This window comes from Hyperoodon ampullatus, assembly GCF_949752795.1.
Source record: "Hyperoodon ampullatus genome assembly, chromosome: 12".
NCBI lineage: Eukaryota > Metazoa > Chordata > Mammalia > Artiodactyla > Ziphiidae > Hyperoodon > Hyperoodon ampullatus.
Genome location: NC_136925.1, coordinates 11164694 through 11182272, shown reverse-complemented (window position 1 = coordinate 11182272; position 17579 = coordinate 11164694). Strand labels below are relative to the sequence as shown.

At 40.3% G+C, this 17579-nt stretch overlaps 1 protein-coding gene across 1 annotated transcript in view; it reads left to right on the top strand.

Moving 5' to 3' along the window:
* The window catches only part of FAM135A (family with sequence similarity 135 member A), a gene marked incomplete at both ends in the record, with an annotated part of 97639 nt that overhangs the window by 20799 nt on the left and 59261 nt on the right, over positions 1-17579 (top strand). The window contains 2 exons of the mRNA XM_079716073.1: positions 15888-16027; positions 16141-16211. Of these exons, the coding sequence (XP_079572199.1) occupies positions 15888-16027; positions 16141-16211 (211 nt within the window). The remainder of the gene's footprint in view (positions 1-15887; positions 16028-16140; positions 16212-17579) is intronic.

Below are 17579 nucleotides of genomic sequence, written 5' to 3'. Positions count from 1 at the left end.
GTAACTGTAGTTAAATCTTGTGTTTTTTGTCTATGGGTTTATTCCAAATGTTGAAAACAAGCAAACAGCATTTCCATTTCCATGGTAACACAAGAGGAAAAGGGTTTATAAAATTGAAATGACTATCCAACATAAAGAAGGAGGACAAGGCAAGTCTAGTTCCCGTTTTGGTATTGATCTGGGTCACCTATGAAATCGAGATAGCTATAGGTATATCTTAGATATTTTAGTAGTTGTAGAGTCAAAGGTGCAGCTTTGTTGTGGTTAACTAAGTAATTCTTTGGAATCAGGATACCAGCTTCCTTTTATGTTACCTTGGAAAACTCACTTAAACTCTGCGAGCTTCAGTTTCTTATCTGTGAAATGTGTAACCTGCTTTACAATAAGTGAAAGTTCATAGCAAAATGTAAAGGGCCATATACACGTAGGATATTGTTATTGGGCTTCTAGTAATACAAGAAAGAATAAGAAGCAGTCAAGTTTGACTCATTTACTATGCCATTTGTGAACCATTTAATGTTGTAAAGAGCTGAAACTTATATTATTAATTGGATGTTTTCCTATGATTTATATAATTTCTTTTATGCAACATAGTAATTAAGCACGTAGGATAACATCTCATGTTAATAAGTAAATCTAAAATTTTTTTTTTTAAATCAATAAAACCATTTCTTGGACAAGAAGCATGAACCAGGATGACCAAGGGCAAGAGGGGAAAACCGAAGGGAGGAAGAGACCTCAGAAAAGTCCCAGGACTTTATAACTTATTACAGAAATCTGGGTACCTGGGCTTCCATTTCTATTCGCATAAAGCTAGTGTAATCTGCACAGAGTATTTGAATTTAGACATAACTAGTTTCAAGTCTTGTTCTGCTGTTTACTAGCTTTATGGTCTTAAACAAATTATTCAGTTTCTCTGAGCCTTTCCTAATCAGTGAAATGGAAATAATCCCTGTTTTACAGTGTGTTTTTTGAAAATTAAATGAGAAAATTGGGTCAAGAGGCCTGGTGTAGTGCTCAGTAAATATTGGGTACTTTGTCCTGGCTTCCCATTCTATCTTAACTGCCGCAGATGTTAAAGAGCTGGAATAGGTGACCTCTAGGATCTCAGCACCCGCTTGATGTAAGGAGAGACAGTCCCGGAAGAGGGAGCTACTGGAGCCGTTTGTGTGCCTCTCCCTTCTCCGTGTTTAAGGGTTGGCCTTGCTTGTACACAGGAGAGCTGATTGATATGGTCTGCCCTCTTCAGCACCTTCTCTGGGTCTTTTCTTCCTCAGTGAGACAGCTCTTCCCCTCTAGTGTGGGGTTCTGTAGTAAGTGTAAGAGTGAACTGCGGGTATGTCTTTGAACTAGTTTATCAGTGTAGCATAGAAGACCAAGCACAGGCTTTGCAGCAAACAGCAGTGGCATTTATTTCCTGGACAACTTAGTTACGTTATCAGAGGCTTGGTATCTATAAAATGGATATATTAATCCCTGCCCTATAAGATTGCCTAAAGGATTAATAACAGTATACGTAAAGCACAGTGCCTGGCACATAGTAAGTGCTCTATAGATGGTAGCTAGTAGTAGTAGTGAGAAGCAATAAATAAGTAATAAGTAGTAATTAAAAGTCAGCTATTTTTCCTTTTTTATTGAATAAATTTGGCATTTTTATTGAATAATGTAACACTGTATAAATTTAACATTGTGTACAATGTATTACTTTGATACATTTGTATATTGTACTGTGATTGCCATTGTAGTGATATTTATCACATTACCTAATTATAGTACAGTATTGTTGTCTTTATTCATTATGCTATGCATTAGATCTCTATGACTTATTTATACTATACTCATTGCAAGCTCATACCCTTAAGCTACATCAGTGTTATCTTCCCACCCACCCCCATACCAGGGGATGGGGGTGGGTGGGAAGATAAGATTGTTCTTATTTTACTCTCTGTTTGTTATGAGTTTGGCTTTTTTTTAGGATTCCACATATAAATGATATCATACATACTGTCTTTCTCTAACTTACTTCACTTAGCATAATGTGCTCAAGATCCATCCATGTTGTCGCAAATGGCAGGATGTCCTCCTTTCTTGTGGCCGAATAATATTCCATTGTGTATATATACACCACACCTTTTTTATCCTTTCATCTGTTGATGGGCATCGAGATTGTTTCCCCGTCTTGGGTATTGTGAATGATGGTGCAGTAAACACGGGAGTGCATATATCTCCTCAAAATCCCATTTCCGTTGCCTTTGGGTGTATACCCAGAAGTGGAATTGCTGGATCGTATGGCAGATCTATTTTTCGTCTTTTGAGGAACCTCCATATTGTTTTCCACAGTGGTCAGACCAACTTACACTCCCACCAACATCGTGTCAGGGTTCCCTTTTCTTCACACCCTCGCCAGCACGGTTGTCTCTTTTCTTCTTGAGGACGGTCATTCTGACAGGTGTGAGGTGATAGGTAATTGTGGGTTTGTTTTGCATTTCCCTGATGGTTAGCCTTGCTGAGTATCTTTTTATGTGACTGTTGGCCATTTTAGTGTCCTCTTTGGAAAAAAAAATCTATTTAGTTCTTCTGTAAGACTGCTGTTTATGGGGAGAAAGAAAGAGAAATTGCCCAAAATTCAAGCAATAATATGCAGGGAAAATCTTATTACTAAAAAAGTATATTCTCCACTTTGATAAAAGCTTCACAACTAGATAAACATTTGGACTAATAAGAAATCAAACCTGGTTGAACCAAAAGGAAATTTCCAGCTATTTGTGTTTGACCAGGGTTTTTCTAAGGCTGTCTATTCTGGGTAAGATTCCTTGTGCATATATGTATTGCATTCTTTTTCCTACCTACCACCACCCAGTGCTTTTATACAGGTGGTAGTGGTTAAAAGAAAAAGGGGGCTTCCCTGGTGACACAGTAGTTAAGAATCCACCTGCCAATGCAGGGAACACGGGTTCAAGCCCTGGTCCGGGAAGATCCCACTGCCACAGAGCAACTAAGCCCGTGTGCCACAACTACTGAGCCTGTGCTCTAGAGCCCGTGAGCCACAACTACTGAGCCCACAAGCCACAACTGCTGAAGCCCACATGCCTAGAGCCTGTGCTCCGCAACAAGAGAAGCCACTGCAATGAGAAGCCCGCGCACGCAACGAAGAGTAGCTACCCCTCGCCGCAACTAGAGAAAGCCTGCGCACAGCAACTAAGACCCAATGCAGCCATAAATTAAAATTAATTAATTAATTGATTAAAAAATAAATAAAAGGAAAAGAGAAGTCTGGAAATAGGGGCTAGGTATCAGGAAGAGTTGGCCCAGGTGCTTTGCCTTGGCGGTAGCTAACTGGCCACTTGTAATGAAGCATCAGTATTTTGCAGTGCTGCTAGAAGAGCCATCTCTTGCTCCCCTGTTAGTTGTTTCCTTAAGCTCTGCCCAGACACCAACCTTTCAGGGCCTTCCTTTGACAGACACTGAAATGTTGTGATAGATTTTTCTGAATTGTGAAGATTTTTCATGACTTGACCCCCATCCTGACTTTATTTCCCACCATTGTCCCTGTGGATTCTCTGGAACAAATTCGCTGGGCTCTAGCCTCCCTCCTATTCTGTGCACATTCCTCCCCTCATTGTCTCCTTTGTTAGCCCGTAGATGCCTCCCATAGGCACTGAGGAGTTTCCTCTGCCATGTTGTCATAGCGCTTTCTATAGACTTCTTTCAGCTCTTAGCATCTTAACACATTTTTTTCCAATTCAGAAATGGAATTCTAATACAAACAAACAACAAGAATATTAAAGAAAAATGCTTATAAAAATGAGAGTTTAAAGAAATATATAGCTAGAAACAATTCATATTATGTCACTAATCCACTACTGTTATCAGGAACTGAATAATTTCAAGAACTGTGAATGGAAAACTCACCAGAAAGTTAGCTCTTTCAATAAACTCTTGCACAGATTATGAAACTTGAGTCCATTTGGCATCACAAGCCTCCACTTCCTTTCCCTGGATTCAGTGGCTTCCTTCTGTCACTGCCATTTGTTGTCTTTTTACCTGGCTGAAGAGACAGTGATAATTACAGTGCCATTTGCTTTGGCCTCCGGAAATAAGGAATTAGGAGATTATCACATTGTACTGCAATTATTTGCTTGAATGTTTCTATCCAAACTAGACAGGGAACTCTGAAAATAAGGGCAGTGTTCTTATTTATGTTCATATCTCTTAGTTCTCAGTATTTTAGCGGCAAATTATGGTTGAATGAATGCTCACTTGTTCACAGAATAAATGAGAGATACCAGTGCTAGCTGTTTAACCAAAAGAACTGGAAATGCAGAAAGATGGTGATAGGAATAAAATCTAAATTATCATGATTTAATGGAAGTATTTGTAGGCCTCTATCACAAGTCTCTCGAAGTGTAGGTTTGATGTTTGGGTTAGCAGACGACTGATAGGCAAAGTGAAAATAGAGTCATTTCAACAAGGAAATAGGGCACTAAATTAAGAAGTTAGATGCAAGTTCAGTTCTTCAATAGATACTTGCTGAGTGCCTATTATGTGTAAGACATGGTCCTCACTCGTAAATCAAAGCAATGAAACATGTTTATGTGGTTCCTAACCTCATGGATGGAGGTTATCATCAAATAAGTGTTAAAAAGCAGGGAGGCTTTCCGACTCAAGACAATAAACTGAGTACCCACATATGTCTGGGTCTTCTTATTTCCAGGACTCTCCGGTAATAGCAATGGAGGAGTGTAAGAAGGAATAACAAAAATATTTCAGTGAATTTTGAAGGACAGAAAACAGAAGTAGGAGCTGAACTACCTTTTCGGGACACTTTCCCTGCAAGCATGCAGATGGGAATAGCAGATGAAGGAAAGTGAGAGGCGGGCCTGAAAACAGGGATAAATTAAAGATCTGTAATCAGGTCAGCTGGGCACCCCAGGCCCAAGTGCAGAATGTCAGGAAATTAATGTTAACCTTAGGACGAAAACCTCAAGGGCTTCTCTCTAAATAAATTGCCATGGGTTACTAACACTCCAAAGTAAAGCACTCTTTTTTTTTTTTTTGGTTAAAAAACACGTAGCATGAAATTTCCCCTTTTAACAAACTTTTAAGTGTTAAGTGTTGCTAACTGTATGCACATTGTTGTTTGACAAACTCTGTACGTTGAACATGGTGTACCGAGAACTCCTCACTTACCCCAGCTCCCTGCCCCTAGCAACCACTCTTGTACTTACCCCTTCCGTGAGTGACGATTTGAGATCCCTCGTGTAGGTAGAATCACGCAGCATTCGTCTGACCTATTGCACTTATTATAAGTCCTCATGGTTCATCCATGTGGTAGCGTATGACAGGATTTCCTTCTTTTTTTTTTAATTAATTAATTAATTTATTATATATTTTTGGTTGCGTTGGGTCGGTTGCTGTGCGTGGGCTTTCTCTAGTTGCAGTGAGCAGGGGCTACTCTTCTTTGCGGTGTGTGGGCTTCTCATTGTGGTGGCTTCTCTTGTTGCAGAGCACAGGCTCTAGGTACACAGGCTTCAGTAGTTGTGGCTCGTGGGCTCTAGAGCGCAGGCTCAGTAGTTGTGGCAAATGGGCTTAGTTGCTCCGTGGCATATGGGATCTTCCTGGACCAGGGCTCGAACCTGTGTCCCCTGCATTGGCAGACAGTTTCTTAACCACTGCGCCACCAGGGAAGCCCACCTCCTTCTTTTTTAAGGCTGAAAATATTCCATCTTATATCTCATTTTCTTTATCCATTCATCTGCTGATGGACATTTATGCTTCCATGAACAGCACTGTGCAGATACATGTCTTCAAGACCCTGTTTTCAAATCTTTTGTATAAATATCCGGAAGTGGGATTGCTGGATCATATGGTAGTTTTCTTTTAATTTTTTGAGGAACCTCCATACTGCTTTCCATTGTAGCTACATCATTTACATTCCCACCAACAGTGCACACATGTTCCAATTTCTCCACAAGTGCTGACCATGTACCTAATACCATATGAAGTAAGAAATAAATGAAGTTTCTTTTTTTTTAATTTTTTAATTTTATTTTATTTATTTTTTTATACAGCAGGTTCTTATTAGTCATCCATTTTATACACACAGTGTATACATGTCAATCCCAATCTCCCAATTCAGCACACCACCATCCCTACCCACCGCCGCTTTCCCCCCTTGGTGTCCATACGTTTGTTCTCTACATGTGTGTCTCAACTTCTGCCCTGCAAACCGGTTCATCTGTACCATTGTTCTAGGTTCCACATATATGCGTTAATATACTATATTTTTTTTAATTTTTCTGACTTACTTCACTCTGTATGACAGTCTCTAGATCCATCCATGTCTGACCAGATGACCCAATTTCGTTCCTTTTTATGGCTGAGTAATAACTGTATATATATACCACATCTTCTTTATCCACTCATCTGTCGATGGACATTTAGGTTGCTTCCATGACCTGGCTATTGTAAGTAGTGCTGCAATGAACATTGGGGTGCATGTGTCTTTTTGAATTATGGCTTTCCCTGGGTATATGCCCCGTAGTGGGATTGCTGAATCATATGGTAATTCTATTTTTAGCTTTTTAAGGAACCTCCATACTGTTCTCCATAGTGGCGGTATCAGTTTACATTCTCACCAACAGTGCAAAGGGTTCCCTTTTCTCCACACCCTCTCCACCATTTGTTGTTTGTAGATTTTCTGATGATGCCCATTCTAACTGGTGTGAGGTGATACCTCATTGTAGTTTTGATTTGCATTTCTCTAATAATTAGTGATGTTGAGCAGCTTTTCATGTGCTTCGTGGCCATCTGTATGTCTTCTTTGGAGAAATGTCTATTTAGGTCTTCTGCGCATTTTTGGATTGGGTTGTTTCTTTAATATTGAGCTGTATGATCTGTTTATATATTTTGGAGATTAATCCTTTGTCTGTTGATTCATTTGCAAATATTTTCTCCCATTCTGAGGGTTGTCTTTTCGTCTTGTTTATGGTTTCCTTTGCTGTGCAAAAGCTTTGAAGTTTCATTAGGTCCCATTTGTTTATTTTTGTTTTTATTTCCATTACTCTAGGAGGTGGATCAAAAAAGATCTTGCTGTGATTTATGTCAAAGAGTGTTCTTCCTATGTTTTCCTCTAAGAGTTTTATAGTGTCCGGTCTTACATTTAGGTCTCTAATCCATTCTGAGTTTATTTTTGTGTATGGTGTTAGGGAGTGTTCTAATTTCATTCTTTTGCATGTAGCTGTCCAGTTTTCCCAGCACCAGTTATTGAAGAGACTGTCTTTTCTCCATTGTATATCCTTGCCTCCGTTTTCATAGATTAGTTGAACATAGGTGTGTGGGTTTATCTCTGGGCTTTCTATGTTGTTCCATTGATCTGTGTTTCTGTTTCTGTGCCAGTACCATATTGTCTTGATTACTATAGCTATGTAGTATAGTCTGAAGCCAGGGAGTCTGATTCCTCCAGCTCCTTTTTTTTCCCTCAAGACTGCTTTGGCTATTCTGGGTCTTTTGTGTCTCCCTACAAATTTTAAGATTTTTTGTTCTAGTTCCGTAAAAAATGCCATTGGTAATTTGATAGGGATTACATTGAATCTGTAGATTGCTTTGGATAGTATAGTCATTTTCACAATATTGATTCTTCCAATCCAAGAACATGGTATATCTCTCCATCTGTTGGTATCATCTTTAATTTCTTTCATCAGTGTCTTATAGTTTTCTGCATACAGGTCTTTTGTCTCCCTAGGTAGGTTTCTTCCTAGGTATTTTATTCTTTTTGTTGCAATGGTAAATGGGAGTGTTTCCTAAATTTCTCTTTCAGATTTTTCATCATTAGTGTATAGGAATGCACGAGATTTCTGTGCATTAATTTTGTAGCCTGCAACTTTACCAAATTCATTGATTAGCTTTAGTAGTTTTCTGGTGGCATTTTTAGGATTCTCTATGTATAGTATCATGTCATCTGCAAACAGTGACAGTTTTACTTCTTCTTTTCCAATTTGTATTCCTTTTATTTCTTTTTCTTCTCTGGTTGCCGTGGCTAGGACTTCCAAAACTATATTGAGTAATAGTGGCGAGCGTGGACATCCCTGTCTTGTTCCTGATCTTAGAGGAAATGCTTTCTGCTTTTCACCATTGAGAATGATGTTTGCTGTGGGTTTGTTGTATATGGCCTTTATTATGTTGAGGTAGGTTCCCTCTATGCCCACTTTCTGTAGAGATTTTATCATAAATGGATGTTGACTTTTGTCAAAAGTTTTTTCTGCATCTATTGAGATGATCATATGGTTTTTATTCTTCAGTTTGTTAATATGGTGTATCACATCGATTTATTTGCGTTTATTGAAGAATTCTTGTATCCCTGGGATAAATCCCACTTGATCATGGTGTATGATCCTTTTAATGTGTTGTTGGATTCTGTTTGGTAGTATTTTGTTGAGGATTTTTGCATCTATAGTCATGAGTGATATTGATCTGTAATTTTCTTTTTTTGTAGTGTCTTTGTCTGGTTTTGGTATCAGGGTGATGGTGGCCTCATAGAATGAGTTTGGGAGTATTCCTTCCTCCCCAATTTTTTGGAAGAGTTTGAGAAGAATGGGTGTTGGCTTTTCTGTAAATGTTTGACATAATTGACCTGTGAAGCCATTTTGTCCTGGACTTTTGTTTGTTGGAAGATTTTTAATCACAGTTTCAATTTCATTACTTGTGATTGGTTTGTGCATATTTTCTATTTCTTCCTGGTTCAGTCTTGGAGGGTTATACCTTTCTAAGAATTTGTCCATTTCTTCCAGGTTGTCCATTTTATTGGCATAGAGTTGCTTGTAGTAGTCTCTTAGGATGCTTTGTATTTCTGTGGTGTCTGTTGTAACTTCTCCTTTTTCATTTCTAATTTTATTGATTTGAGTCCTCTCCCTCTTTTTCTTGATGAGTCTGTCTGATGGTTTATCAATTTTGTTTATCTTCTCAAAGAACCAGCTTTTAGTTTTATTGATCTTTGCTATTGTTTTCTTTGTTTCTATTTCATTTATTTCTGCTCTGATCTTTATGATTTCTTTTGTTCTGCTAACTTTGGATTTTGTTTGTTCTTCTTTCTCTAGTTCCTTTAGGCATAAGGTTAGATTGTTTTTTTTGAGATGTTTCTTGTTTCTTGAGGTAGGCTTGTATAGCTATAAACTTCCCTCTAAGAACTGCTTTTGCTGCATCCCATAGGTTTTGGGTCGTCGTGTTTTTATTGTCATTTGTCTCTAGGTATTTTTTGATTTCCTCTTTGATTTCTGCAGTGATGTCTTGGTTATTTAGTAACGTATTGTTTAGCATCCATGTGTTTGTGTTTATTACGTTTTTTTCCTTGTAATTCATTTCTAATCTCATAGTGTTGTGATCAGAAAAGATTCTTGATATGATTTCAATTTTCTTAAATTTACTGAGGTTTGATTTATGACCCAAGGTGTGATCTATCCTGGAGAATGTTCTGTGCGTACTTGAGAAGAACGTGTAATCTGCTGTTTTTGGATGGAATGTCCTATAAATATCAATTAAATCTACCTGGTCTATTGTGTCATTTAAGGCTTCTGTTTCCTTATTTATTTTCATTTTGGTTGATCTGTCCATTGGTGTAAGTGAGGTGTTAACGTCCCCCAGTATTACTGTGTTACTGTCGATTTCCTCTTTTATAGCTGTGAGCAGTTGCTAACAAGAAGTTTCTGCTCCTTCCTCCTGAAATTCTCCTCCCTTCCATCTTCTTTTGACTAACTTTTTCATGATATTTCATCTCAAATGCTGTATTGTCACCAAAGCCTTTCCTGACTCTGCAGACAAAGTTCACCCTCATCTTATGAGATGCCACAGCACTCTGTCCTTCTCTGTCACACTTAGTGCAGATGGAATTTACAGAATTAGGTGAGGGCAGGGAAGGTGGTTTTTTGGTTTGTTTTGGTTTGGTCTGGTCTACTTAGCTTAGAACAATGCATGACATAGATAATGCAATAAGCATTTAAAATTTTATTGTGAAATGTATCAGACATTTTTGAAGATAATGTAAAACATTATTTTATTAAGTGATAAAATAAACACCCAGGTACCCAACCCTTCATTTAAGAAACAGAATATTATTAGTACTATAAAAGCACCCTGTGTAACCCTCCTGACTTCTGTGTTAATCATTCTTTTGTTTTGCTTATAGTTTCATTACCTATGAGTATATGCCAAGGACGTGTCTGGTTGAGTTTGGAAAAACTGAGTAGCAAGCACAAGCTCAGCTGTGAGGGAAAGCTGCTCCCATGAGAAAGCTGAGCAGTTCTTGGGTTATGGTGTGCTTTCTGTGCACTGAAAGGGTTCAGGATCCCTTAGGGGAGTTAATGGGCAAGGTCAGGAGTGACTTGTGTGAATCCACACTTCCAGGCTGTAGTGTGCTGGAATATTTTGTGAGTTCACACATCCAGGGCTCCTGCCAAGGTCGTAGTGTGATGGAGTACTGTGTGAACTCACACATCCAGGGCTCCTGCCAAGGTCGCAGCGTGGTGGAGTACTGTGTGAACTCACACATCCAGGGCTCCTGCCAAGGTCGCAGCGTGGTGGAGTGCTGTGTGAACTCACACATCCAGGGCTCCTGCCAAGGTCGCAGCGTGGTGGAGTGCTGTGTGAACTCACACATCCAGGGCTCCTGCCCAGGTCGCAGCGTGGTGGAGTGCTGTGTGAACTCACACATCCAGGGCTCCTGCCAAGGTCGCAGCATGGTGGAGTGCTGTGTGAACTCACACATCCAGGGCTCCTGCCCAGGTCGCAGCGTGGTGGAGTGCTGTGTGAACTCACACATCCAGGGCTCCTGCCAAGGTCGCAGCGTGGTGGAGTACTGTGTGAACTCACACATCCAGGGCTCCTGCCAAGGTCGCAGCGTGGTGGAGTGCTGTATGAACTCACACATCCAGGGCTCCTGCCCAGGTCGCAGCGTGGTGGAGTATAGATAGCCAACGTGTGGGATAGGCTGGTTTACATCTACACGTACCGTTCAGTTTTCCTTCCTTCAACTCTTAGGAGCAGGACAAAGCAGAAAACCTCTGTGAGGGGAAAAGACTGCCCTCATATGATCTCGGCTATAGGGCAGAAACTTTCTTAGTCCACCCTCAAGCAAACCAAGGGCTGAAAGGAATCTGGCCAAGCTTTTAATCTGTCCTTAGGTTAAAAAATGGCACCATGGCAGCACAGGTCTTTCAGATGATAGGCTTCAGTGTAGCTGTCTGTTGAGCACACGGATCCAATCTTGATCAGTCAGCTCTGTACCTAAGACAGAGGACCTCTTGGGAATCTTCCTTCACGTCTTCCTAGGGATTCCCTCTACCTTCCTTGTGCATTGGCTCTTGTTTCCTAACACCCATTTTGTCTCTTGGTTTACTCTCTCATTTTGTTGGAGCCTATTCTCCATTATCTGGTTGGGGAAAGTGGTGTAGGAAATACATATATCTCTGAAACCTTTAGTGTCTAAAAATGTCTTTATTCTGCTCTTACACTTGTTTAACTACGTATGGAATTCTAGCTTGGAACTCTTTCCTTCAGAATTTTGAGAATATTGCTCCATTGGCTTTTGGGTTGCAGCCTGGCTGTTGAGAGTTTCAAAGCTTTTCTGGTTGCTAGTTCTTTATATGTGATCCTTTTCCCCTTTCAGGAATCTTGTAGAATCTTCTCTTTGTTTTGGCTGCCCTAATGGCAAATGATGATGTACCTCTGGTCTCTCAGTACTCATTGGGCCCTTTTCCTCTGGAAGCAGATGTACTTCAGTTCTGGGAAATTTTCTTAGTTTGTTAATCATTTTCTCCCATCTGTCTTCTCTGTCCTTTCTTTATGGAACTTCTGTCATTTAGATGGTGGATCATCTTCACTGGTTCTCTTAATTTTTAGTTTTTTTCCTCTCCTTTTTTTCCATTTATTCCTTTTTGCTGTATTTGTTAGGTTATTTCTTCAGCCGTAACTGCTTTTTTGAGCTTTTTGCTTTTCTTTCTCCCTTTTTTTGTCTATCTCTCTTTCTCCTTCCTCTCTCCCCTCCTTTTCCTCACTCCATCTCATTCCATTTTTTCTTTTAAAATTCAAGTGCTCTTTTGTTCTATGACTGATCCTTTGTTAGAGCAACATTTTCCTTTTAAAAAATTCATTGTATTGAAGTATAGTTAATTTACAATGTGTTAATTTCTGCTTACAGCAAAGTGACTCAGCTATACACATATATACATTCTTTTTTATATCCTTTTCCATTATGGTTTATCACAGGATATTGAATATAGCTCACTGTGCTATACAGTAGGACCTTGTTGTTTATCTATTCTATATATACTAGTTTGCATCTGCTAATTGCAAACTCCCAATCCATCCTTCCCCGCCCCCCAGTTATAGCAACATTTTCCTATTTCATGAATGTGATTTTTTTTCTCTAAGAACAATACTGATAGATTTTTTAGTTTTATTTCTCTCTACAAGTTGCTTTGTCTCTGTTTTGGTTTCTAACTTGCATGTTAGAAGCTTTCTTCAGCTGTCTGATAGTCGTCAGTTATCTGCACGTGACTGAAAGGAGGCTGATTGGATGTTCAGAGAGCACACATGGGACTTCTGTCTTCGAGTGTCACATTAGGGTGATGTTGGTGAGCTGATTGCTAGGAATCTGTGAAGTCGGTATCTGAGATCTTATTTATTAAAATAGATTTACATAACAGATCTATTATAGATATTTTGGCCTGGTCAGATTCCCCACATCAAGAACTGTGAAGAAGCTGAGATTTTACCCTACATGTTGTTGAAAGTAGCTCTCCATGGTTTCTCAGTTTCCGTACATCTTGTGAGCAAGGACACTGAAAGGCTTTTGTTCCAGACCATCTTTTTAAGGATGTTGCTGTAGTGAAGAGCTTTGGGAGGTGTAGGTAGTGTCTCTGTCTGGAGCAGAAGGTGGATTTGTTTACTGTCCAGTATGACAGAGATAAGGTCTCCCTCCAGTTCAAAGGTTAGACAGGTTTTCTTATACCTCCTTAAAAAAGTTCAAGGTTTCCTAAGCTTAGAGTTCTTCAACTGTGACCCAAACCCTATTCATGCGTGGTATCCACCTGTGTCACCCCATGTGACTTGGGGGAGTGAGAACAAGGGCAACTGAGGTGAACTTGAAACCCTGACCCCAGAGTCTCGTGTCTCTTGCCAGCATCCATGACACTGTGGCCAGCTGGCTTATTGCCTTGCAAATAGGGTTAGATCTTACGCTCTTTACAGTTCTTGAAATGCCAGAGAAGACTCTAGCCTGTTTCCTTCCTGGAGAGTAAGACTCTTTTAACTGCCAGCATTCTGGGAACCCAGTAGAGGAAGAGCTTTGTGCACCTCGGCATTCAGGGTTCAGAACACCTCTGCTTATACCTTCGTGCTCTCAGCTTTGCCAGGTGACTTCCCGTTCAGAGGGCCTCTGTTCTGTCCTCTCTGGGGAACAAACCTCCAGACTCCTCAGGTGAAGGAGGCCTGTAGCAGGGAGAGGACGTGAAGATCTGGTCCTTGCTGAGAGGTCCCCTTCTCAATGAAGCGTTGCCTGACTTTTCTGTTTAAAACCGCTACCTTTCTCACCCTCTTTCCTCTCTTTATCTTTCTGCATAGCACTTATTACCTTTACCCGTGGTAAAAACCACAAGTTCACGTGAGTATTTCTACTTTTAGTCCAGTTTAGTCCAAAACCACAGGATTCGTTTTATATTTGTATCTCCTTTCCATCTGTGGACCTTCTTTCCCTGAAAGGTCTCAGTAGGGCACCTGGCTCTCCTGACCCTTGGTGTGTTTTCTCACTTGATCAGCCCCTTCCATAACCAGCTCCTGTCACTGCCTCCCTCCCTCACGATGCATCCGTCCACCTCTCGGGCTTCAGCACCTCCTGCAGCCCACGTCCCTGTGCGACACCCTCCTCACCCCACCCGGACTTGCTCAGCCCTCCTGCCAGGAGCTCCTCCTGCAGGGACATTCTCCTCCCCTCACTCGGGCTCCATTGCAGTGTATCGGGCTTCTGCTGCCCACACCCACCTTCACCCCCCGAGAGAAGTTTCTCTCCTCCTCTTGGGACTCCTGCACCCTGTACCAGGCTGCCCCTCTGCCAGGACCCCCTCCTCCCCCACAGCCTTAGGTCCCCTCCCATGCAGTTGCCCCCTCATCTTGCTTGGGCTCCCAGTACCTTGTTCTACCTGGATTGCCCTCGGCATCTGCACAGGCTCAGACCTCAGGCCACCCCAGCAGGGATGCCCACCTTACTCCAGGTGGACTCTGGTATCTCACTGTGGGCTCCCTGCCCACGGAGATGCCCACTGTGCATAGTCTCTAGATTAAACATCTCCAGGTTCTTTGACTCCTTTTCCCATCATGTTATTTCTGGAGGATTGAGCAATAAGATAGCAAGCAAGTGGGCTGTTGGGATGACCTGACACCCAACAGCCCAGAGGTGGACCACACTTGGCAGGTAAAGGACACAGTTTTCCGTGATACTGCTCTCACCTCAGACACCAGCTGCAACTTGAGGATCCATAGGCTACCCTTGCTTCTGGTCACATGGCTACAAATTGGGAGTTACTAATTACCCCCTCAGGTTCAGTAATTCACGAGAACAGCTCACAGAACTCAGGAAAGCACTCTACTTATTATTAAAGTTTTGTTATAGCAAAGGGATACAAATCAGAGCCATCCAAAAGAACAGATGCACAGCGCCAGGTCTGGGAGGGTCCCAGATTTGTGAAGTCTGTTGTTATCCCCCCCAAGGGCTCAGGATGCATTACCCACCCAGAAAAATCTACGTATGACAATGTAGAGAGTATTACCAACCAGAGAAGCTACCCCAAGCCTCAGTGTCCAGAGTTTTTATTGGTGTTTCATTACATAGACGCGATTGATTGACTCATCACCCACATGGCTCAGTCTCCAGCCCCTTTCGCTGCCCTGAAGATTGGGCTTACAGCATGTGGCTCAAAACCCCAACTTTCCAATCACATGGTTGGTCTCACTGGTGTGGCCAGCCCCCATCCTGAGTCATCTCCTTACTGTAAACTATCTGGGCCACCATGAATAACAGAGACACTCCTGTCGTTGGGAAATTCTAAGGATTTACAGGCTAACTCTCAGGAATTAGGGACAAAAGCCAACCAAATTCTTTATTCCAAGAGTTTAGAAGTTACTTCCCAGCAAGCAGGACAAAAGCCAACCAGATTCTTCACTAGGCAGCTATGGAAAACTAAATTGCTTTCTTCTATGGTATATAGATCAATTGTTCACTCTTAAAATATCTACCTTGAGATTTCTCATTTACCTTCTCAGATTAAGTTGTATAAGAGTTCTGTAATGGTTATAAGGTACTTATTTACTCACTTTTTTCACAAATTTTTAAAAATTTATTTGTTTATTTATTTACTTTTGGCTGCAGTGGGTCTTCGTTGCTGCACGCGGGCTTTTCTCTTGTTGCAGCGAGCGGGAGCTGCTCTTCTTTGCGGTGCGCGGCCTTCTCATTGCGGTGGCTGCTCTTGTTGTGGGGCATGGGCTCTAGGCACACGGGCTTCAGTAGTTGTGGCACACAGGCTCAGTAGCTGTGCCTCGCGGACTCTAGAGCGCAGGCTCAGTAGTTGTGGCACACGGGCTTAGTTGCTCCACGGCCTGTGGGATCTTCCCAGACCAGGGCTCAAACCTGTGTCTCCTGCATTGGCAGGAGGATTCTTAACCCCTGCGCCACCAGGGAAGCCATATTTATTCATTTTTTATCATAGTAATTAATAAACTTTCAGAAATGTTCTAATACTGCTATATAAAATAATGGCATTGGAGTAATATAATCAAATATATAGTAAAGTAAAAGTATAATTGTATTGTATTTTTCCTTTTACCTGTCTTATCTGTTTTAGGTATGACTTTAGCCTTTCCAGCTTCAGTTCATGATTCTCTGATTTGCAGTAAAACATTTCAAATTCTATATAAAAATGAGGAAGTTGTTTTAAATGATGTCATGATCTTCAAAGTTAAAATGTTGTTGGATGAAAAAAAGGTAAACATTTCTTCATATATATTTAGATAAATATTTTTTGTAAAGCCTCAAGACATATTTCTAACTTTCTATAAAATATTCAAAAGGCAGCTCATAGTATAATTTCTCTTCAGATTGAAGAAACCCTTGAGGAAATGAATTTTCTGTTATCCTTGGATCTGCACTTCACAGATGGAGATTATTCGTAAGTAGGCTAATCAAACAATTAAAAATCTTAAGTTACTCATGACTGTTATCTATCTGTATTAGAGTCCCCATTTTCTTCTTAGAACCCAGCCTACCCCCTTCTTTATTTTGGGCTCCGTCTCCCTTCTGGGAGAGTCTCATGGGAATGGTTAGGCCTACTTTTTTGTGCCCATGCTGATTCCATGAGCTCCAGGTAGCAAAGTCAGACGACTTGAAGAAACATGGAACAATTTCCTAGACTCTAGAAATTGCACGGTTGATACCATACCACTGCCTTGAGGCATTTAAACACAACCGAGCTCTGTTCCACTGCATCACTGGCTTATCTTTCTTGGTGGCATGAGTGATGCCACCTTCAGGTGGGACTCTCTTGATATTCAGAGTTATCAAGACTGATGACTCTTAGACTTAACAGTTGTTTCCAGAGTCCATGAAGAAGTTTTAGGACTGGTACCCTGAACTTGTCCACACATCTGGACATACAGTCATACAGTTTAGGGACAAACTGTGCTTGTATTCATTTAAAACAAGAATCAAAGATCCATTTTACTATTTTACTTTCATGGGGGTTTTTTTCATTTCAAATGTACCTGTCAAAATACTTCTTGAAAATTGTATATAAATTCAGACTACATGTGGGATAAATGTCTAAGCAGTTACATTTCTCAGAGGTCTGCTTGTGAGATGTCCTCTTTACTACCATGGAGAAATAAGAATTTTTTACATGGTGGCTACTGCTCCTCTGTAGTACTTGTTTATTGCAGGGAATTCCTTGAGGGATTCTTTTTTAAACCAAGTCAATTCTGTAAGTGGAGTAAGCTGAAATGAGTAAATAGTTAATTAGCTGTAGGTAATTATAATATATGTATTGGTTAAAAATAGATACACATTTGGACATATTTTCATGGCATTGTTTCAATTTTTGTATGTGTAAATCTAATGACAGATTAAATATCTGTAATAAAATATATACCAATTATTGATACTTGCTTATTTTTGAGCAACACTTAATAACAAAATTTTGTACCATAAAAACAATTTTAAACACCTTTTGGGATTTATCACAATAGGATTTGACCTACACTGTATTGCAACTTTATTATAAACAGTATTCCCTATGGAATAAAATTTTAAGATGAGAGTATTTCCTAAAGTATCAAAAAGACTCGTTTTGTAGGAGCATTAGTGAAAAACAGTCCATTAACATGGAAACTGTAAGTACGGTTAGAAAACTAGAAATAAGATCTGGTTATTTTCATATTGTTGGGTTTCATATTACTGTCTAATGCAAATGTGATGCTTTAAAAATTATTCTCATTCTGTTTTTAAAAAATAATTAAGTAATTAAAGGTTTTGATAGTTTAAA